This window comes from Rattus norvegicus, chromosome 17 (assembly GCF_036323735.1).
Source record: "Rattus norvegicus strain BN/NHsdMcwi chromosome 17, GRCr8, whole genome shotgun sequence".
In the NCBI taxonomy this organism is placed as follows: Eukaryota; Metazoa; Chordata; class Mammalia; order Rodentia; family Muridae; genus Rattus; species Rattus norvegicus.
Genome location: NC_086035.1, coordinates 90,330,897 through 90,353,584, shown reverse-complemented (window position 1 = coordinate 90,353,584; position 22,688 = coordinate 90,330,897). Strand labels below are relative to the sequence as shown.

At 41.0% G+C, this 22,688-nt stretch overlaps 1 protein-coding gene across 15 annotated transcripts in view; it reads right to left on the bottom strand.

Moving 5' to 3' along the window:
- The window catches only part of Potec (POTE ankyrin domain family, member C), a 108,530-nt gene that overhangs the window by 2,747 nt on the left and 83,095 nt on the right, over positions 1-22,688 (bottom strand). For 11 of the 15 annotated variants that reach the window (XM_063276802.1, XM_063276801.1, XM_017600753.3 and 8 more), the window contains one exon: positions 16,126-16,198. The exons of 1 other annotated variant lie outside the window; for it this stretch is intronic. In XM_063276802.1, coding sequence (XP_063132872.1) covers positions 16,126-16,198 — 73 coding nt within the window. Of the gene's footprint in view, positions 1-16,125; positions 16,199-17,739; positions 17,828-22,688 lie in introns of those variants that run through there. 3 more of the 15 variants (XR_010059007.1, XR_010059008.1, XR_001841986.3) reach the window with 2 other exon arrangements.

Genomic DNA, 22,688 nt, shown 5'->3' with positions numbered 1-22,688 from the left:
CTTTAGTCATAAGGGAAATGCAAATCAAAACAACCCTGAGATTTCACCTCACACCAGTGAGAATGGCTAAGATCAAAAACTCAGGGGACAACAGATGCTGGCGAGAATGTGGAGAAAGAGGAACACTCCTTCATTGTTGGTGGGATTGCATACTGGTACAACCATTCTGGAAATCAGTCTGGAGGATCCTCAGAAAATTGGACATTGAACTGCCTGAGGATCCAGCTATACCTCTCTTGGGCATATACCCAAAAGATGCCTCAACATATAAAAAAGACACGTGCTCCACTATGTTCATTGCACCCTTATTTATAATAGCCAGAAGCTGGAAAGAACCCAGATGCCCTTCAACAGAGGAATGGATACAGAAAATGTGGTACATCTACACAATGGAATATTACTCAGCTATCAAAAACAACGACTTTATGAAATTCGTAGGCAAATGGTTGGAACTGGAAAATATCATCCTGAGTGAGGTAACCCAATCACAGAAAGACATACATGGTATGCACTCATTGATAAGTGGCTATTAGCCCAAATGCTTGAATTACCCTAGATGCCTAGAACAAATGAAACTCAAGACGGATGATCAAAATGTGAATGCTTCACTCCTTCTTTAAAAGGGGAACAAGAATACCCTTGGCAGGGAAGAGAGAGGCAAAGATTAAAACAGAGACTAAAGGAACACCCATTCAGAGTCTGCCCCACATGTGGCCCATACATATACAGCCATCCAATTAGACAAGATGGATGAAGCAAAGAAGTGCAGACCGACAGGAGCCGGATGTAGATCGCTCCTGAGAGACACAGCCAGAATACAGCAAATACAGAGGCGAATGCCAGCAGCAAACCACTGAACTGAGAATAGGACCCCCGTTGAAGGAATCAGAGAAAGAACTGGAAGAGCTTGAAGGGGCTCGAGACCCCATATGTACAACAATGCCAAGCAACCAGAGCTTCCAGGGACTAAGCCACTACCCAAAGACTATACATGGACTGACCCTGGACTCTGACCTCATAGATAGCAATGAATATCCTAGTAAGAGCACCAGTGGAAGGGGAAGCCCTGGGTCCTGCTAAGACTGAACCCCCAGTGAACTAGACTGTTGGGGGGAGGCGGCAATGGGGGGAGGGTTGGGAGGGGAACACCCATAAGGAAGGGGAGGGGGAGGGGGATGTTTGCCCGGATACCGGGAAAGGGAATAACACTCGAAATGTATATAAGAAATACTCAAGTTAATAAAAAAAATAAAATAAAATAAAAACAAAAACAAAAACAAAAAAAAAAAAAAGAAATGCAGGAAAACACAAGTAAAGAAGTAGAAGCACTTAGAGAGGAAACACAAAAATCCCTGAAAGAATTAAAAGAAAACACAACCAAACAGGTGAAGAAATTGAAAATGGAAATAGAAAAAATAAAGCAGAAAGAGAGACATCCCTGGATATAGGAAACCTAAGGAAAAAACAAGGACCCGTAGATACAAGCATGGGTTTAGAGCTAAACAAAGAATTCACAGCTGAGGAATGCCGAACGGCTGAGAAACACCTAAAGAAATGTTCAACATCTTTAGTCATAAGGGAAATGCAAATCAAAACAACCCTGAGATTCCACCTCACACCAGTGAGGATGGCTAAGATCAAAAACTCAGGTGAGAGCAGATGCTGGCGAGGATGTGGAGAAAGAGGAACACTCCTTCATTGTTGGTGGGATTGCAGACTGGTACAACCATTCTGGAAATCAGTCTGGAGGTTCCTCAGAAAATTGGACATTGAACTACCTGAGGACCCAGCTATACCTCTCTTGGGCATATACCCAAAAGATGCCCCAACATATAAAAAAGACACGTGCTCCACTATATTCATCGCAGCCTTATTTATAATAGCCAGAAGCTGGAAAGAACCCAGATGCCCTTCAACAGAGGAATGGATATAGAAAATGTGGTACATCTACACAATGGAATATAATTCAGCTGTCAAAAACAATGACTTTATGAAATTCATAGACAAATGGATGGAACTGGAAAATATCATCCTCAGTGAGGTAAGCCAATCACAAAAAAACACACATGGTATGCGCTCATTGATAAGTGGCTATTAGTCCAAATGCTCAAATTACCCTAGATTCACAGAACACAGGAAACTCAAGAAGGATGACCAAAATGTGAATGCTTCACTCCTTCTTTAAAAGGGGAACACGAATACCCTTGGGAGTGAATAGTGAGGCAAAGTTTAAAACAGAGACTGAAGGAACACCCATTCAGAGCCTGCCCCACATGTGACACATACATATACAGCCACCAAACTAGATAAGATGGATGAAGCAAAGAAGTGCAGGCCAACAGGAGCTGGATGTAGATCTCTCCTGAGAGACACAGCCAGAATTCGGCAAATACATAGGCGAATGCCAGCAACAAACCACTGAACTGGGAATGGGACCCCAGTTGAAGGAATCAGAGAAAGAACTGAAAGAGCTTGAAGGAGCTTGAGACCCCATATGAACAACAATGCCAAGCAACCAGAGCTTCCAGGGACTAAGCCACTACCCAAAGACTATTCATGGACCGACCCTGGACTCCAACTGCATATGTAGCAATGAATAGCCTAGTAAGAGCACCAGTGGAAGGGGAAGCCCTTGGTCCTGCCAAGACTAAACCACCAGTGAACGTTGTTGGGGGGAGGTCTATAATTGGAGGAGGATGGGGAGGGGAACACGGATAGAGAAGGGGAGGGGGAGGGGCTTGGGGGATGTTGGCTCAGAAACTGGGAAGGGGAATAACAGTCGAAATGTAAATAAGAAATACACAAGTTAATAAAGATGGAAAAAAATTGACTTTCAACCAAAAGTCATTTAAAAAGATAAGAAATGACATTTCATATTTATCAAAGGAAAAATCCACCAAGATGAACTCTCAATCCTAAATATCTATGCTCCAAATGCAAGGGCACCTACATACACAAAAGAAACCTTACTAAAGCTCAAAACACACATTGCATGTCACACAATAATAGTAGGAGGTTTCAACACCCCACTCTCATCAATGGACAGATCATGGAAACAGAAATTAAACAGAGACATAAAGAAACTAACAGAAGTTATGAACCAAATGAATTTAACAGATATTTATAGAACATTCCATCCTAAAAGAATATACCTTCTCAGCACCTAATGGTACCTTCTCCAAAATTGATCATATAATCAGTCACAAAACAGGCCTCAACTGATACAGGAAGATAGAAGTAACCCCATGCACTCTATCAGATCACCACGCTATAAGGCTGATCTTCAATAACAGCAATAATAACAGAAATCCCACATATACATGGAAGTTGAACAATGCTATACTCGGTGACAACTTGGTCAAGGAAAAATAAAGAGGAGATTAAGGACTTCTTAGAATTTAATGAAAATGAAGGCACAACATACTCAAATTTATGGTACACAAAGAAAGCAATGCTAAGAGGAAAGCTCACATCTATGAATGCCTCCAAAAAGAAACTGGAGAGAGCATGTCAGCAGCTTGACAGCACACCTGAAAGCTCTAGAACAAAAAGAAGCAAATATAACCAAGAGGAGTAGAAGACAGGAAATAATCAAACTCAGGGCTGAAATCAACCAAGTAGAAACAAAAAGAACTATACAAAGAATCAAAAAAAAAAACCAAAAACAAAAACAAAAAAAAAACAGGAGCTGGTTCTTTGAGAGAATCAACAAGATAGATTAAACCCTTAGCCAGACCAACCAGAGGGCACAGAGAGTGTATCCAAATTAACAAAATCAGAAATGAAAAGGGAGACATAACAAATGAATCTGAGGACATTAAAGATATAATCAGATCCTACTACAAAAGCCTATCTTCAACAAAACTGGAAAATCTGGAGGAAATGGACAATTTCTTAGACAAATACCAGGTACCAAAGTTAAATCAGGAACAAATAAACCATCTAAATGACCCCATAACTCCTAAAGAAATAGAAGCAGTTATTACAAGTCTTCCAACCAAAAGGATCCCACAACCAGATGCGTTTAATGCAGAATTCTATCAGACCTTCATAGAAGAGCTCACACCAATACTGTCCAAACTATTGCCCAAAATAGAAACAGATGGAGCACTACCAAATTCTTTCTATGAAGCCACAATTACTCTTCTACTGAAACCACACAAAGACCCAACAAAGAAAGAGGACTTCGAACCAATTTCCCTTATGAATATTGATGCAAAAATACTCAATAAAGTTCTTGCAAAACGAATCTAAGAACACATCAAAATGATCATCTAGCATGATCAAGTAGGCTTCATCCCAGGTATGCAGGAATGGTTTAATACTGGGAAATCCATCAACATAATCCACTATATAAACAAACTCAAAGTTAAGAACTACATGATCATTACATTAGATGCTGAGAAAGCATTTGACAAAATTCAATAACCCTTCAAGATAAAAGTCCTGGAAAGATCGGGAATTCAAGGCCCATATCTAAACATAGTAAAAGCAATATACAGCAAACCAGAAACCAACATCAAATTAAATGGAGAGAAACTTGAAGCAATCCCATGAAAATCAGGGACTAGACAAGGCTACTCACTCTCTCCCTACTTATTCAAATACAGTACTCGAAGTCCTAGCCAGAGCAATCAGACAACAAAAGGAGGTCAAAGGGATACAAATTGGAAAGGAAAAAAAATCAAAATATCACTATTTTCAGATGAAATGATAGTGTACTTAAGTGACCCGAAAAGTTCCACCAGAGAACTACTTAACCTGATAAACAACTTCAGCAAAGTGTCAGGATAGAAAATTAACTCAAACAAATCAGGAGTCTTCCTATACTCAAAAGATAAACAGACTGAGAAAAAAATTGGGGAAAGGACACCCTTCACAATAGTCCCAAATAATATAAAATAATCTTGATGTGACTTTAAGCAAGCAAGTGAAAGATCTGTATGACAAGAACTTCAAGTCTCTGAAGAAGGAAATTGAGGAAGATCTCATAAGATGGAAAGATCTCCCATGCTCATGGATTGGCAGGACTAATATAGTAAAGATTGCCATTTTGCCAAAAGCAATCTACAGATTCAATGCAATCCCTATCAAAATTCCTCCTCTGTTCTTTATAGAGATAGAAAGAGCAATTTTCAAATTCATTTGGAATAACAAAAAACCCAGGATAGGGAAAACTATACTCAACAATAACAGAATCACCATCCTGACTTCAAGCAGTATTACAGAGCAATAGTCATAAAAACTGTCTGGTATTGGTACAGAGACAGGCAGATAGATCAGTGGAACAGAATTAAGATCCAGAAATTAACCCACACACCTATGGTCACTTGATCTTTGACAAAGGAGCTGAAACCATCCAATGGATGAAAGATAGCATTTTCAACAAATAGTGCTGGTTTAACTGGAGGTCAGCATGTAGAAGAATGCAAATGGAACCATTCTCATTTTCCTGTACAAAGCTTAAGTCCAGTTGGATTAAGGACCTCGACATCAAACCAGATACACTCAAACAAATAGAAGAAAATGTGGGGAAGAGTCTCGAACACATAGGCACTGGAGAAAATTTCCTGAACAAAACACCAATGGCTTATGCTCTAAGATCAAGAAATGGGACCTCATAAAACTGCAAAGCTTCTATAAGGGAAAAGACACTGTCATTAGGACAAAAATAGCAACCAAAAGATTTGGAAAAGATCTTTATTAATCCTTTACCTGATAGAGGGCTAATATCCAAAATATACAAAGAACTCAAGAAGTTAGACTCCAAAGAGCCAAATAACCCTATTAAAAAATGGGTACAGATCTAAACAAAGAATTCTTAGCTGAGGAACATCAAAAGGCTGAGAAGTACCTAAAGAAATGCTCAACATTCTTAGTCATCAGGGAAATGCAAATCAAAACAACTCTGAGATTCCACCTCACACCAGTCAGAATGGCTAAGATCAAAAACTCAGGTGAGGCAGCAGCTCTCTGCTCCCAGACCCGGTGAGAGAGAGACCCAACCGCCTGGTCAGGTGGGCACTCCTGAGGCTGCAGAGCGGAAGAGACCACCAACACTGCTCACCCCTGCCCACATCCCTGGCCCAAGAGGAAACTGTATAAGGCCTCTGGGCTCCCGTGGGGGAGGGCCCAGGAGCGGCAGGACCCCTGCCACAGACACCGCCGGACCCTGAAGGAAACAGACCGGATAAACAGTTCTCTGCACCCAAATCCCGTGGGAGGGAGAGCTAAACCTTCAGAGAGGCAGACAGGCCTGGGAAACCAGAAGAGACTGCTCCCTGCACACACATCTCGGACGCCAGAGGAAAAAGCCAAAGATCATCTGGAACCCTGGTGCACTGAAGCTCCCGGAAGGGGCGGCACAGGTCTTCCTGGTTGCTGCCGCTGCAGAGAGCCCCTGGGCAGCACCCCACGAGCGAACTTGAGCCTCGGGACCACAGGTAAGACCAAATTTTCTGCTGCAAGAAAGCTGCCTGGTGAGCTTGGGACACACGGAAGCAGAATTTCTCTAGAACCGGGCACGTTCTGTGTTTACCGGAAGTCCCACACCCGCGGATCCCGGCCCGCAGCAGCTCTCTGCTCCCAGACCCGGTGAGAGAGAGACCCAACCGCCTGGTCAGGTGGGCACTCCTGAGGCTGCAGAGCGGAAGAGACCACCAACACTGCTCACCCCTGCCCACATCCCTGGCCCAAGAGGAAACTGTATAAGGCCTCTGGGCTCCCGTGGGGGAGGGCCCAGGAGCGGCAGGACCCCTGCCGAAGACACCGCCGGACCCTGAAGGAAACAGACCGGATAAACAGTTCTCTGCACCCAAATCCCGTGGGAGGGAGAGCTGAACCTTCAGAGAGGCAGACAAGCCTGGGAAACCAAAAGAGACTGCTCTCTGCACACACATCTCGGACGCCAGAGGAAAAAGCCAAAGACCATCTGGAACCCTGGTGCACTGAAGCTCCCGGAAGGGGCGGCACAGGTCTTCCTGGTTGCTGCCGCTGCAGAGAGCCCCTGGACAGCACCCCACGAGCAAACCGGAGCCTCGGGACCACAGGTAAGACCAAATTTTCTGCTGCAAGAAAGCTGCCTGGTGAACTCAAGACACAGGCCCACAGGAACAGCTGAAGACCTGTAGAGAGGAAAAACTACACGCCCAAAAGCAGAACACTCTGTCCCCATAACTGACTGAAAGAGAGGAAAACAGGTCTACAGCACTCCTGACACACAGGCTTATAGGACAGTCTAGCCACTGTCAGAAATAGCAGAACAAAGTAACACTAGAGATAATCTGATGGCGAGAGGCAAGCGCAGGAACCCAAGCAACAGAAACCAAGACTACATGCCATCATCGGAGCCCAATTCTCCCACCAAAACAAACATGGAATATCCAAACACACCAGAAAAGCAAGATCTAGTTTCAAAATCATATTTGATCATGATGCTGGAGGACTTCAGGAAAGACCTGAACACACTTAGGGAAGCACAGGAAAACATTAATAAACAAGTAAAAGCCTACAGAGAGGAATGGCAAAAATCCCTGAAAGAATTCCAGGAAAACACAATCAAACAGTTGAAGGAATTAAAAATGGAAATAGAAGCAATCAAGAAAGAACACATGGAAACAACCCTGGATATAGAAAACCAAAAGAAGAGACAAGGAGCTGTAGATACAAGCTTCACCAACAGAATACAAGAGATGGAAGAGAGAATCTCAGGAGCAGAAGATTCCATAGAAATCATTGACTCAACTGTCAAAGATAATGTAAAGCGGAAAAAGCTACTGGTCCAAAACATACAGGAAATCCAGGACTCAATGAGAAGATCAAACCTAAGGATAATAGGTATAGAAGAGAGTGAAGACTCCCAGCTCAAAGGACCAGTAAATATCTTCAACAAAATCATAGAAGAAAACTTCCCTAACCTAAAAAAAGAGATACCCATAGACATACAGGAAGCCTACAGAACTCCAAATAGATTGGACCAGAAAAGAAACACCTCCCGTCACATAATTGTCAAAACACCAAACGCACAAAATAAAGATAGAATATTAAAAGCAGTAAGGGAAAAAGGTCAAGTAACATATAAAGGGAGACCTATCAGAATCACACCAGACTTCTCGCCAGAAACTATGAAGGCCAGAAGATCCTGGACTGATGTTATACAGACCCTAAGAGAACACAAATGCCAGCCCAGATTACTGTATCCAGCAAAACTCTCAATTAACATTGATGGAGAAACCAAGATATTCCATGACAAAACCAAATTTACACAATATCTTTCTACAAATCCAGCACTACAAAGGATAATAAATGGTAAAGCCCAACATAAGGAGGCAAGCTATACCCTAGAAGAAGCAAGAAACTAATCGTCTTGGCAACAAAACAAAGAGAATGAAAGCACACAAACATAACCTCACATCAAATATGAATATAACGGGAAGCAATAATCACTATTCCTTAATATCTCTCAATATCAATGGCCTCAACTCCCCAATAAAAAGACATAGATTAACAAACTGGATACGCAACGAGGACCCTGCATTCTGCTGCCTACAGGAAACACACCTCAGAGACAAAGACAGACACTACCTCAGAGTGAAAGGCTGGAAAACAACTTTCCAAGCAAATGGTCAGAAGAAGGAAGCTGGAGTAGCCATTCTAATATCAAATAAAATCAATTTCCAACTAAAAGTCATCAAAAAAGATAAGGAAGGACACTTCATATTCATCAAAGGAAAAATCAACCAAGATGAACTCTCAATCCTAAATATCTATGCCCCAAATACAAGGGCACCTACATATGTAAAAGAAACCTTACTAAAGCTCAAAACACACATTGCACCTCACACAATAATAGTGGGAGATTTCAACACCCCACTCTCATCAATGGACAGATCATGGAAACAGAAATTAAACAGTGATGTAGACAGACTAAGAGAAGTCATGAGCCAAATGGACTTAACGGATATTTATAGAACATTCTATCCTAAAGCAAAAGGATATACCTTCTTCTCAGCTCCTCATGGTACTTTCTCCAAAATTGACCATATAATTGGTCAAAAAACGGGCCTCAACAGGTACAGAAAGATAGAAATAATCCCATGCGTGCTATCGGACCACCACGGCCTAAAACTGGTCTTCAATAACAATAAGGGAAGAATGCCCACATATACGTGGAAATTGAACAATGCTCTACTCAATGATAACCTGGTCAAGGAAGAAATAAAGAAAGAAATTAAAAACTTTTTAGAATTTAATGAAAATGAAGATACAACATACTCAAACTTATGGGACACAATGAAAGCTGTGCTAAGAGGAAAACTCATAGCGCTGAGTGCCTGCAGAAAGAAACAGGAAAGAGCATATGTCAGCAGCTTGACAGCACACCTAAAAGCTCTAGAACAAAAAGAAGCAAATACACCCAGGAGGAGTAGAAGGCAGGAAATAATCAAACTCAGAGCTGAAATCAACCAAGTAGAAACAAAAAGGACCATAGAAAGAATCAACAGAACCAAAAGTTGGTTCTTTGAGAAAATCAACAAGATAGATAAACCCTTAGCCAGACTAACGAGAGGACACAGAGAGTGTGTCCAAATTAACAAAATCAGAAATGAAAAGGGAGACATAACTACAGATTCGGAGGAAATTCAAAAAATCATCAGATCTTACTATAAAAGCCTATATTCAACAAAATTTGAAAATCTTCAGGAAATGGACAATTTCCTAGACAGATACCAGGTATCGAAGTTAAATCAGGAACAGATAAACCAGTTAAACAACCCCATAACTCCTAAGGAAATAGAAGCAGTCATTAAAGGTCTCCCAACCAAAAAGAGCCCAGGTCCAGACGGGTTTAGTGCAGAATTCTATCAAACCTTCATAGAAGACCTCATACCAATATTATCCAAACTATTCCACAAAATTGAAACAGATGGAGCCCTACCGAATTCCTTCTATGAAGCCACAATTACTCTTATACCTAAACCACACAAAGACACAACAAAGAAAGAGAACTTCAGACCAATTTCCCTTATGAATATCGACGCAAAAATACTCAATAAAATTCTGGCAAACCGAATTCAAGAGCACATCAAAACAATCATCCACCATGATCAAGTAGGCTTCATCCCAGGCATGCAGGGATGGTTTAATATACGGAAAACCATCAACGTGATCCATTATATAAACAAACTGAAAGAACAGAACCACATGATCATTTCATTAGATGCTGAGAAAGCATTTGACAAAATTCAACACCCCTTCATGATAAAAGTCCTGGAAAGAATAGGAATTCAAGGCCCATACCTAAACATAGTAAAAGCCATATACAGCAAACCAGTTGCTAACATTAAACTAAATGGAGAGAAACTTGAAGCAATCCCACTAAAATCAGGGACTAGACAAGGCTGCCCACTCTCTCCCTACTTATTCAATATAGTTCTTGAAGTTCTAGCCAGAGCAATCAGACAACAAAAGGAGATCAAAGGGATACAGATCGGAAAAGAAGAGGTCAAAATATCACTATTTGCAGATGACATGATAGTATATTTAAGTGATCCCAAAAGTTCCACCAGAGAACTACTAAAGCTGATAAACAACTTCAGCAAAGTGGCTGGGTATAAAATTAACTCAAATAAATCAGTTGCCTTCCTCTATACAAAAGAGAAACAAGCCGAGAAAGAAATTAGGGAAACGACACCCTTCATAATAGACCCAAATAATATAAAGTACCTCGGTGTGACTTTAACCAAGCAAGTAAAAGATCTGTACAATAAGAACTTCAAGACACTGAGGAAAGAAATTGAAGAAGACCTCAGAAGATGGAAAGATCTCCCATGCTCATGGATTGGCAGGATTAATATGGTAAAAATGGCCATCTTACCAAAAGCAATCTACAGATTCAATGCAATCCCCATCAAAATACCAATCCAATTCTTCAAAGAGTTAGACAGAACAATTTGCAAATTCATCTGGAATAACAAAAAACCCAGGATAGCTAAAGCTATCCTCAACAATAAAAGGACTTCAGGGGGAATCACTATCCCTGAACTCAAGCAGTATTACAGAGCAATAGTGATAAAAACTGCATGGTATTGGTACAGAGACAGACAGATAGACCAATGGAATAGAATTGAAGACCCAGAAATGAACCCACACACCTATGGTCACTTGATTTTTGACAAAGGAGCCAAAACCATCCAATGGAAAAAAGATAGTATTTTCAGCAAATGGTGCTGGTTCAACTGGAGGGCAACATGTAGAAGAATGCAGATCGATCCATCCTTATCACCCTGTACAAAGCTTAAGTCTAAGTGGATCAAGGACCTCCACATCAAACCAGACACACTCAAACTAATAGAAGAAAAACTAGGGAAGCATCTGGAACACATGGGCACTGGAAAAAATTTCCTGAACAAAACACCAATGGCTTATGCTCTAAGATCAAGAATCGACAAATGGGATCTCATAAAACTGCAAAGCTTCTGTAAGGCAAAGGACACTGTGGTTAGGACAAAACGGCAACCAACAGATTGGGAAAAGATCTTTACCAATCCTACAACAGATAGAGGCCTTATTTCCAAAATATACAAAGAACTCAAGAAGTTAGACCGCAGGGAAACAAATAACCCTATTAAAAAATGGGGTTCAGAGCTAAACAAAGAATTCACAGCTGAGGAATGCCGAATGGCTGAGAAACACCTAAAGAAATGTTCAACATCTTTAGTCATAAGGGAAATGCAAATCAAAACAACCCTGAGATTTCACCTCACACCAGTGCGATTGGCTAAGATCAAAAACTCAGGTGACAGCAGATGCTGGCGAGGATGTGGAGAAAGAGGAACACTCCTCCATTGTTGGTGGGATTGCAGACTGGTAAAACCATTCTGGAAATCAGTCTGGAGGTTCCTCAGAAAATTGGACATTGAACTGCCTGATGATCCAGCTATACCTCTCTTGGGCATATACCCAAAAGATGCCTCAACATATAAAAGAGACACGTGCTCCACTATGTTCATCGCAGCCTTATTTATAATAGCCAGAAGCTGGAAAGAACCCAGATGCCCTTCAACAGAGGAATGGATACAGAAAATGTGGTACATCTACACAATGGAATATTACTCAGCTATCAAAAACAACGACTTTATGAAATTCGTAGGCAAATGGTTGGAACTGGAAAATATCATCCTGAGTGAGCTAACCCAATCACAGAAAGACATACATGGTATGCACTCATTGATAAGTGGCTATTAGCCCAAATGCTTGAATTACCCTAGATCCCTGGAACACACGAAACTCAAGACGGATGATCAAAATGTGAATGCTTCACTCCTTCTTTAAATGAGGAAAAAGAATACCCTTGGCAGGGAAGAGAGAGGCAAAGATTAAAACAGAGACTGAAGGAACACCCATTCAGAGCCTGCCCCACATGTGGCCCATACATATACAGCCACCCAATTAGACAAGATGGATGAAGCAAAGAAGTGCAGACCGACAGGAGCCGGATGTAGATCGCTCCTGAGAGACACAGCCAGAATACAGCAAATATAGATGCGAATGCCAGCAGCAAACCACTGAACTGAGAATAGGTCCCCTATTGAAGGAATCAGAGAAAGAACTGGAAGAGCTTGAAGGGGCTCGAGACCCCAAAAGTACAACAATGCCAAGCAACCAGAGCTTCCAGGGACTAAGCCACTACCTAAAGACTATACATGGACTGACCCTGGACTCTGACCCCATAGGTAGCAATGAATATCCTAGTAAGAGCACCAGTGGAAGGGGAAGCCCTGGGTCCTGCTAAGACTGAACCCCCAGTGAACTAGACTATGGGGGGAGGGCGGCAATGGGGGGAGGGTTGGGAGGGGAACACCCATAAGGAAGGGGAGGGGGGAGGGGGATGTTTGCCCGGAAACCGGGAAAGGGAATAACACTGGAAATGTATATAAGAAATACTCAAGTTAATAAAAAAAAAAATAAAAATAAAAATAATGTCCTTGATAAAAAAAAAAAAAAAAAAAAAAAACTCAGGTGACAAAATATGCTGGTGAGGATGTAGAGAAAGAGAAACAGTCCTCCATTGTTGGTGAGATTGCAAGCTGGTACAACCACTCTGGAAACCAGTCTGGCATTTCCTCAGAAAATTGTTCATAATTCTACCTGAGAACTCAGCTATACCCGTCCTGGGCATACACCCAAAAGATGTTTCAACATATAACAAGGACACGTGCTCCACTATGTTCATAGCAGACTCATTTATAATAGCCAGAAGCTGGTAAGAACCCAGATGCCCTTCAACAGAGGAATGGATACAGAAAATATTGCAGTTACACAATGAAGTACTACACAACTATTAAAAACAGTGACTTCACGAAATTCTTAGGCAAATGGATAGAACTAGAAAATATCATCCTAAATGAGGTAATCCAATCACAAAAGAACACACATGGTATGTACTCACTGATAAGTTGATATTAGCCCAAAAGATCAGAATACCCAAAATACAATTTGTAGATCACGTGAAGCTCAATCAGAAGGAAGACCAAAGTATGTATGCTTCAGTCCTTCTTAGAAGTGGGAACAAAATACTCATAGGAGGAAACACAGATACAAAGTGTGGAGCAGAGACTGAAGGAAAGGCCATCCAGAGACTAGGCCACACATGGGGATCCATCTCATATTCAGTCACCAAACCCAGTCATGATTGCAGATGCCAAGAGGTGCTTGCTGACAGGAGCCTGATATAGCTGTCTGCTGTGAGGCTCTGCCAGAGACTGACAAATACAGAGGTGGGTGCTCACAGCCAACCACTGGAGTGAGAACAGGGTCCCCAATGGAGGAGTTAGAGAAAGGACTGTGGTAGCTGAGGAGTTTTGTAACCCCATACAAAGAACAAAAATATCAGCCAACCAAACACAACAGAGCTCCCAGGTACTAAACCACCCTCAAGAGAACACAGAGATGGCTCGATCCAAATATGTAGTAGAGGATGGCCTTGTTAGGCATCAGTAGGAAGAGAAGCCCTTGGTCCTGTCAATTTCCCAGTGTAGGGGAATGTCTGGGCAGAGAGGTGGGAGGGAATAGGTGGGTGGGTGAGGGAACACCATCACAGAAGCAGGGGGAGTGGGATAGCAGGTTTCTGGAGGGGAAACCAGGAAATGGGATAACATTTAAGATGTAAATAAAGAAATGCAATTTTTAAAAAGGGAAAAAATCCATAGGGAAGCATTCCTTTATGCTTACCTAAAATTACATTTATTTATATGTATATGTACAAGTGTACATACATACATACATACATACATACATACATACATACATACATACAAATATTTTAAATTAAACTATGCCATTTTGGTGATAATACTCCCTCCAAAAGCCACAGACTATCTAACAAAACCCATGAATGAGAAATATGCTTTGGGATTTTTGAACAGGATAGTTCAAGAGATTCCATATAACATAAGCTATTGCTGTTAACCTTAATTTCCTCCTAAAATTTGAACTTAAATCACTTCTGCTTGAAATAACATACACTTTGGACGTAGGCCTTTGGGTCATCTAGTTGGGTCTGACCCATAAGTCTCTTCCATGAACAGTTCTGAGAGCAACAGAAGGTATGAGGCCAGCTTCAAGAAAGAAATGCATTCACTAGTCCTACCCAGCTGTGACTGGCATGGCAGAATTTCCCCAAAGTTCAATAGTGGTACTTATATTTTAGAGCTAACCAACATGTATCTAACTGGATTTATAGTCTGCTCAATGGGAGAGAATGCATGCCTGGTACTGTGAATCTGACTAGCCAACCTTGGCTGGTGAGGTCACAGGACCTACAGGAAAACCCACTGCTGCCACTTTCCTAACAGTGTAATTCCTAATTGTGTGTTAGTGGAAGTTAAGTGCTGTGATAAAACACAATGAATGCAACTTGAGAGGAAAGTCTTTATTGTAACTCTCAGGTTACTGTCCATCATTGAGGAAAGTCAGGGCAGGAACTCCAGGCAGGAACCTAGAGGCAGGAACCTAGAGGCAAGAACTGAAGCAGAGGCCATACAGGAGTGCTTCTTCCTGCCTTGCTTCCTTTGGCTTCTTCTGCCTGCTATCTTACACCATCCAAGACCTGCCTAAGGGTAACACTAAACATAATGGGCTGTGCCCTCCCACGTCAATCAGCAATGAAGAGATGGCCCATAGGCCATCTACAGACTGGTCTTATGGAGCTTTTTCATCAACTGAGGTTTCCTCTTCTCTGATTATACCAAGCTGACAAAAAATAGCCAAGTGCAAACAGCGTTCTAAATGTTTACCCCTATACAGCCAGTTGAGTTTGGTTCCAGCCCCTCATCAAAGAAGCTTCTTTGCAGCTATTGGAGACCACCAACCCACAGTTGACCACAACACAGAGAACACTTGCCAACTGGGTGGCCAGCCGCAACTGATAAACACACAGTGCCTAAGATTCATAAACATTGTGAAAAAGGAGGTAGAGACATGTAAGCCAGAGGACCGGGGCATGTGCACTCATGGGATCTTAACAATATAGTTGTCTAAATAAGACATGAACAAAGGTAACAGCTGCTGGTATGCCAATGTGGATGGGCATAACCTCACAAAGCCCCACCCTCGATGAAGAACCACCAGCAGTTAATGGCAGATAAGAGAGAACCAGTCTTCCCCGGAGAGGAGCCCATAATCTATTATCTAGTACCAAGTGGTCACCCTTAAAACATATACATGGGTGCAACACTGAATGGACTCAGCACTTGCATTAATATATATATATATGTGTGTGTGTGTGTGTGTGTGTGTGTATGTATGAATGTATGCATGTATATAATGATAATACTTAAAGAAAAGGCATAAAGATGAGAGGGAGGAAGGGGCAGAGTCAGTAGAGGAGACAGAAAGGGAAAAAGGAGGGAGAATATTATAAATTTGAACAGAAAATAACTACAATTTAAAAATATTTTCTCATGCTTGTATGTAACCTATTTTGCAATGTGAATGTTGGCAGTGGTAACTGCATTTTTTACATCAAATCTAGTGACTAAATCATAAAGCTAATAGATGATAGGAATAGCTTGTCTCCAATATTCTATACAACTTCTTTTCATAAGACTGTGTTTCTAAATTTACCTGATCTGCAGGTTTGTATCTTCTTCACGCTTGTCTCACTGGTTGTAAGAGGGTCTTGCAATTCAATCACTTTCTGGATATATTTTGAAATAAGATATTTTATCATTTTTATAATTAACAACAAATACTTAGTAATACAAAGTTAAATTATAACTCATTATCCTCCATTGTGGACATTTCTTGTCATTGCTAAAAAGCAAAAGGTAACATGACAACTCAAATTATACAAAAGTTAAGATAAAAGAGTTCTCACATCTAACTTTTAAAATAACCACTTAAATTCTTGTACATAATTTTACTAACACATACAGCAATATTATAGAAATTTAGGGATATAAATGTGAGTGTATATTTAATACAGTGTTGTTAAGATTTCAAATACATTGGGTTGAGGAGATAGCTTGGTTGATAAAGAGTTTGACACGTACCTACGTCTATGATTTACTTTTCTTACTAGAAATCAAACTTTTTTCACACTTTTCTTGGAATAAACATTTTCCTATACATACACAGTTCTTTCACTACAGTCAGTGGGAACATAATGCTTTAATATTCCTCTCAGGGAGTGTGTGTGTGTGTGTGTGTGTGTGTGTGTGTGTGTGTGTACGTGCGCACGCATGTGTGTGTGTCACACTACCCACGTTAAAACCAGACGTAATAGCTGAGCTTGCATGTCTGTAATCCCACACTCCCACAGAGAGATAGGAAATAAATACAGTGGAATCCTTGAAAACTGGTAGGCTTCTTTGTCCTGCACATACAACAGCATACAACTAGAGATATTCCTGAAACAGGATGGTGGGCAAGGACTGATGCATGAGATTGTCCTCTGACCTCTGCATTGTCCTTTCCTATTGCTGTAATACAAAGCCATGCCCATGGCAATTTATAGAAAGAAAGATTAACTTGGGCTTTCAGGTCCAGATGGATAACAGTCTGTCTTGCAGGTAGCAGACAGTAGCTGCAGAAGAAATCTAGGGCTCACACATTGAACCACAAACAGGAGGCAGAGAGAACAAACTGGGAATGACACATGGCTTTTCAACTTCAAAGCCAAAGCCATTCCCCATAACCTGTGGCAAAGTTTCTCAAGCAAGTCCACATCTCTGTAGTCTACTCAAACTGGGGACCAACAATTCATGCCTCTGAGCCCATGGGGGGACATTCTCACTCAAACCACCACACCTCCTCAGGACACTGTAGCACTACATGCACATGCATGCATACACACACAGAGGCTGAGGGGAACATTAAAGTATTATGTCCCCACTGACTGTAATGAAACAATGTATGTATAGGAAAATGTTTATTCCAATAAAAGTGTGAGAAAAGTTTGATTTCTAGTCAGAGAAACAAATCAAAGACATGAGTATAAATAAGCATCAGAGTTGTTGGTAGGGTTCAATAGAATACATCATTAGTGGAAAACATCAGAAATATTCTCACAATTATACTACAAATAGGTATGTTTTTTCAGTTGTCCCGTAGTTTAGAAAATACAGGAGTAGGGATATGGCTTAGTATTTGTCTTAGTCAGGATTTCCATTACTGTGAAGATACACCATCACCAAAGCAACTCATACAGAGGACAACATCTAATTGGGGCTGGCTTACAGATTCAGAGGTTCAGTCCATTATCATCAAGGTGGGAAGCATGGCAGCATTCAGGCAGGCATGGCACTGGAGAAGCTGAGTTCTACATCTTGTTCCAAAGGCAAACAGGAGAAGACTGACATTGTCAGGCAGCCTAGAGGAAGCTCTCTCAAAGCCCATCCCCACAATGATGCACTTCCTCCAACATGCTCACACCTCCTCATAGTGCCATTCCCTGGGCCATACATATTCACAGCACAGCAGTGGATAAAGTGCTTACTACACAAGCCTGAGATTCTTGATTTCAAACTCACAGAGCCAAGGAAAAAGCTAGGTGTGGCATTTTACTTATATATCCTTACATCAGAGAAGGGTAGATCCCTGGAGCACTGGCCAGACAGCATACTTATATCAGTAGATTTTAATATCAGCAAAAGACGCTGAGTCAAAATCTAAGGTGGAGATTCTGGAAGACACATGGCATTGGCTTCCAGCTTCTAAATATGTGTGTGCATATTCACATGATGTATGGAATCTGCAAATATCTAAATGAAGATATACATACACATGCATACACACATACACACACTACAGCCAAACTCACAAATAGAAAGTATAAACTTGTCCTAATAGTCTATATTCGTTTGTGATCATACATTATTTCTGAATTGATCAGTCTAAGTATAAACTAAATAATACTGAGAGACCAAATTTTTGAAGTTCAGACTCCATCTTAGGGAGCCTGAACTAAGTTTAAACTCAAGTAAACTAACAGACCAGGCTGGTACCTAGCTTGTTCCCAGGTTAACCCCAACAAAACCTGAGCCCAGCTTCAGTTTCCAGCCTACCCCAAACAAGATGTACGTCTCCAGATTATTCCTCCAACAAATCCTACATCTAACACCAGGCTCTAGGTTATTCCTCAAAAAAATCTACACCTCCAGGTTGCAAGCTCGCCCCTGCCTAACAACCACCAATTAAGAAGAAAACAAAAGATACCAGACACTTATGCTGAAGACCACAGTAGCACACCAATTAGATGCTTGCCAGGCTAGAAACACTCACCCCTTGCTTGCTATTTCCAATGAAACCTTGTCCCAATGAATATTCCAGGCTTTTCTTTTTCAGAACATTCTCATGCATAGGCATTGAGTTAAGCTCCAACTAGAGCTTATAAATAAAGACCCTGGTGTGATTACATTGGATTGTCTCTTGATTAGTCTTTCAGGGTTGACAAACACTTCCTTGGAATTATATTATAATAGTTCATAAAGTATTTCTTTTTTCATAGTCACTAGGATGATTAGACTCACTATTGTTTTTATACTATGGTTTGCATTTTACATTCATGTTGGTTTAATCATTAAAAATGTTGTGTAATCCAGAACTAAGAAATGTATAATATAATTTAAGTAATAGAGTATAGTTATTAAAATGGAAAGTAATTAGATATTGAGAATCCTGTTATATATCAAAATCAGTAGCTATGAAAACACAATTGTAACTTTAACCAAATGTGGTTTATTTTTGACAATTGTTTAACTGTTTGACAATTTTAATATGACTATAATGTGTGTTGATGAAATTTGTTCCCCACCCCATCCACATTCCTACAACTATTTTTTGCTTCTAATATCATGTGATTTTCAAAACTACTGCATCCTATATTTTATAATGTTTTTTTAATATTGTATTGCTTTGAAAAATCATAGTAAACCTTTAAGAAAACTTATGGAAAATTTTGTCTCCTGGAAAATGTAGGTACCTTTACATGTATGCTACAGACTCCACCAAAAAAAAAAATCTTAGAGCTGACTAGTAGGTTCAGTGAAGTGGTAGAACACAGAAAAGTCAGAAGTTTTCTAATGTACAAATGACAAACATCAAACATGCCAAGAAAGCACTCAGGAAAATGATTTCATTCACAGTAGTCTCAAAAAATTAATATATCCTGAAATAAATCTAGTCAAAGAAGTGAAAATTTTGCACAATGAAAACTTTAAGACATGGAAATGGAGAAACTGAAGAAGATTGTATCTTCTTCTTCAAGCTTATAGATGGACAGAATTGATATTTTGAAAATGTCTACAATGTTATAATACATTGTAAATAACATGAAATTTATAAATCAAATTCAGTGAAACCCCAATCAAAGTCCTAATACAATTCTTTGGGCAGGTGAGAGAGTACCCTCATAGAGGCAGGGGGAGAGAGGAGGGATTAGGGGGATTGTGGAAGGAAAACTGGGAAGGGGGATAACATTTGAAATGTAAGCAAACAAAATAACCAATAAAAGAAGAAAATTGAAAAATGATTTTAAATTTCAAATGAAAACATAAAGAAGGCCAGGATATTAAAATAACCCTGGATAGTTAAAGAAAAGTTGCTGAGGGTCTCACCATTCCAGATTTCAAGTTATATTATGAGCTATAGCAACAAAACCAGCATGGCAGTATCATAAAACCATACGCAGTGGGTGCACGGGGGCTCCCGGAAAGGGCGGCACAGGCCCTCCTGGTTGCTGCCCCCGGGGAGAGCTCATAAGCAACACCCCACGAGCAAACTTGAGCCTCTGGACCACAGGTAAGACAAACTTTTCTGCTGCAAGTGACCTGACTGGTGGCCTCGGGACACACAGAGGCAAAATTCCTCTAGGACCGGACACTTCCGGTTTTTAGCGGGATTCCCAATCTCTCGCTCCCTGCCTCCAGCTCACTGCTCCCAAACCCCGTGGGAGAGAGAGCTCACCGCCCGGACAGGTGGGCACTCCTGAGACTGCAGAGCGGAAGAGACCACCAACACTGCCCACCCCTGCCCACATCCCTGGCCCAAGAGGAAACTGTATACGGCCTCTGGGTTCCCTTGGATAAGGGCACAGGAGCAGCAGGTCCACTGCGTCTGAGACACCTCCGGAACCTGAAGGGACTGACCGAATAAACAGTTCTCTGCACCCAAATCCCATGGGAGGAAGAGCTAAACCTTCAGAGAGGCAGACACGCCTGGGAAACCAGAAGAGACTGCACTCTGCCCACATCTCTGACTCCAGAGGAAAACACCAAACGCCATCTGGGACTCTGGTGCACGGGGGCTCCCGGAGAGGGCGGCGCTGGTGCTCCTGGTTGCTGCCCCCGCAGAGAGCTCATAAGTAACACCCCATGAGCAAACTTGAGCCTCGGGACCACAGGTAAGACCAACTTTTCTGCTCCAAGCAACCTGCCTGGTGAACTCAGGGCACAAGCCCACAGGAACAGCTGAAGACCTGTAGATAGGAAAAACTCCATGCCCGAAAGCAGAACACTCTGTCCCCATAACTGGCTGAAAGAAAACAGGAAAACAGGTCTACAGCACTCCTGACACACAGGCTTGTAGGACAGTCTAGCCACTGTCAGAAATAGCAGAACAAAGTAACACTAGAGATAATCTGATGGCGAGAGGCAAGCGCAGGAACCCAAGCAACAGAAACCAAGACTACATGGCATCATCGGAGCCCAATTCTCCCACCAAAGCAAACACGAAATATCCAAACACACCACAAAAGGAAGACCTAGTTTCAAAATCATATTTGATCATGATGCTGGAGGACTTCAAGAAAGATGTGAAGAACTCCCTTAGAGAACAAATAAAAGCCTACAGAGAGGAATCGCAAAAATGCCTGAAAGAATTCCAGGAAAACATAAATAAACAAGTAGAAGCCCATAGAGAGGAGTCACAAAAATCCCTGAAAGAATTCCAGGAAAACACAATCAAACAGTTGAAGGGATTAAAAATGGAAATAGAAGCAATCAAGAAAGAACACATGGAAACAACCCTGGATATAGAAAACCAAAAGAAGAGACAAGGAGCTGTACATATGAGCTTCACCAACAGAATACAAGAGATGGAAGAGAGAATCTCAGGAGCAGAAGAGTCCATAGAAATCATTGACTCAACTGTCAAAGATAATGTAAAGCGGAAAAAGCTACTGGTCCAAAACATACAGGAAATCCAGGACTCAATGAGAAGATCAAACCTAAGGATAATAGGTATAGAAGAGAGTGAAGATTCCCAGCTCAAAGGACCAATAAATAACTTCAACATAATCATAGAAGAAAACTTCCCTAACCTAAAGAAAGAGATACCCATAAGCATACAAGAAGCCTACAGAACTCCAAATAGATTGGACCAGAAAAGAAACACCTCCTGACACATAATAGTCAAAACACCAAATGCACAAAATAAAGAAAGAGTATTAAAATCAGTAAGGGAAAAAGGTCAAGTAACATATAAAGGCAGACCTATCAGAATCACACCACACTTTTCGCCAGAGACTATGAAAGCCAGAAGATCCTGGACAGATGTCATACAGACCCTAAGAGAGCACAAATGCCAGCCCAGGTTACTGTATCCTGCAAAACTCTCAATTAACATAGATGTAGAAACCAAGATATTCCATGAAAAAAACAAATTTACACAATATCTTTCTACAAATCCAGCACTACAAAGGATAATAAATGGTAAAGCCCAACATAAGGAGGCAAGCTACTAGAAAAAGCAAGAAACTAATCATCTTGGCAAGAAAACAAAGAGAAGAAAAGCACACAAACATAACCTCACATGAATATAACAGGAAGCAATAATCACTATTCCTTAATATCTCTCAACATCAATGGCCTCAACTCCCCAATAAAAAGACATAGATTCACAAACTGGATACGCAACGAAGACCCTGCATTCTGCTGCCTACAGGAAACACACCTCAGAGACAAAGACAGACACTACCTCAGAGTGAAAGGCTGGAAAACAACTTTCCAAGCAAATGGTCAGAAGAAGCAAGCTGGACTAGCCATTCTAATATCAAATAAAATCAATTTTCAATTAAAAGTCATCAAAAAAGATAAGGAAGGACACTTCATATTCATCAAAGGAAAAATCCACCAAGATGAACTCTCAACCCTAAATATCTATGCCCCAAATACAAGGGCACCTACATA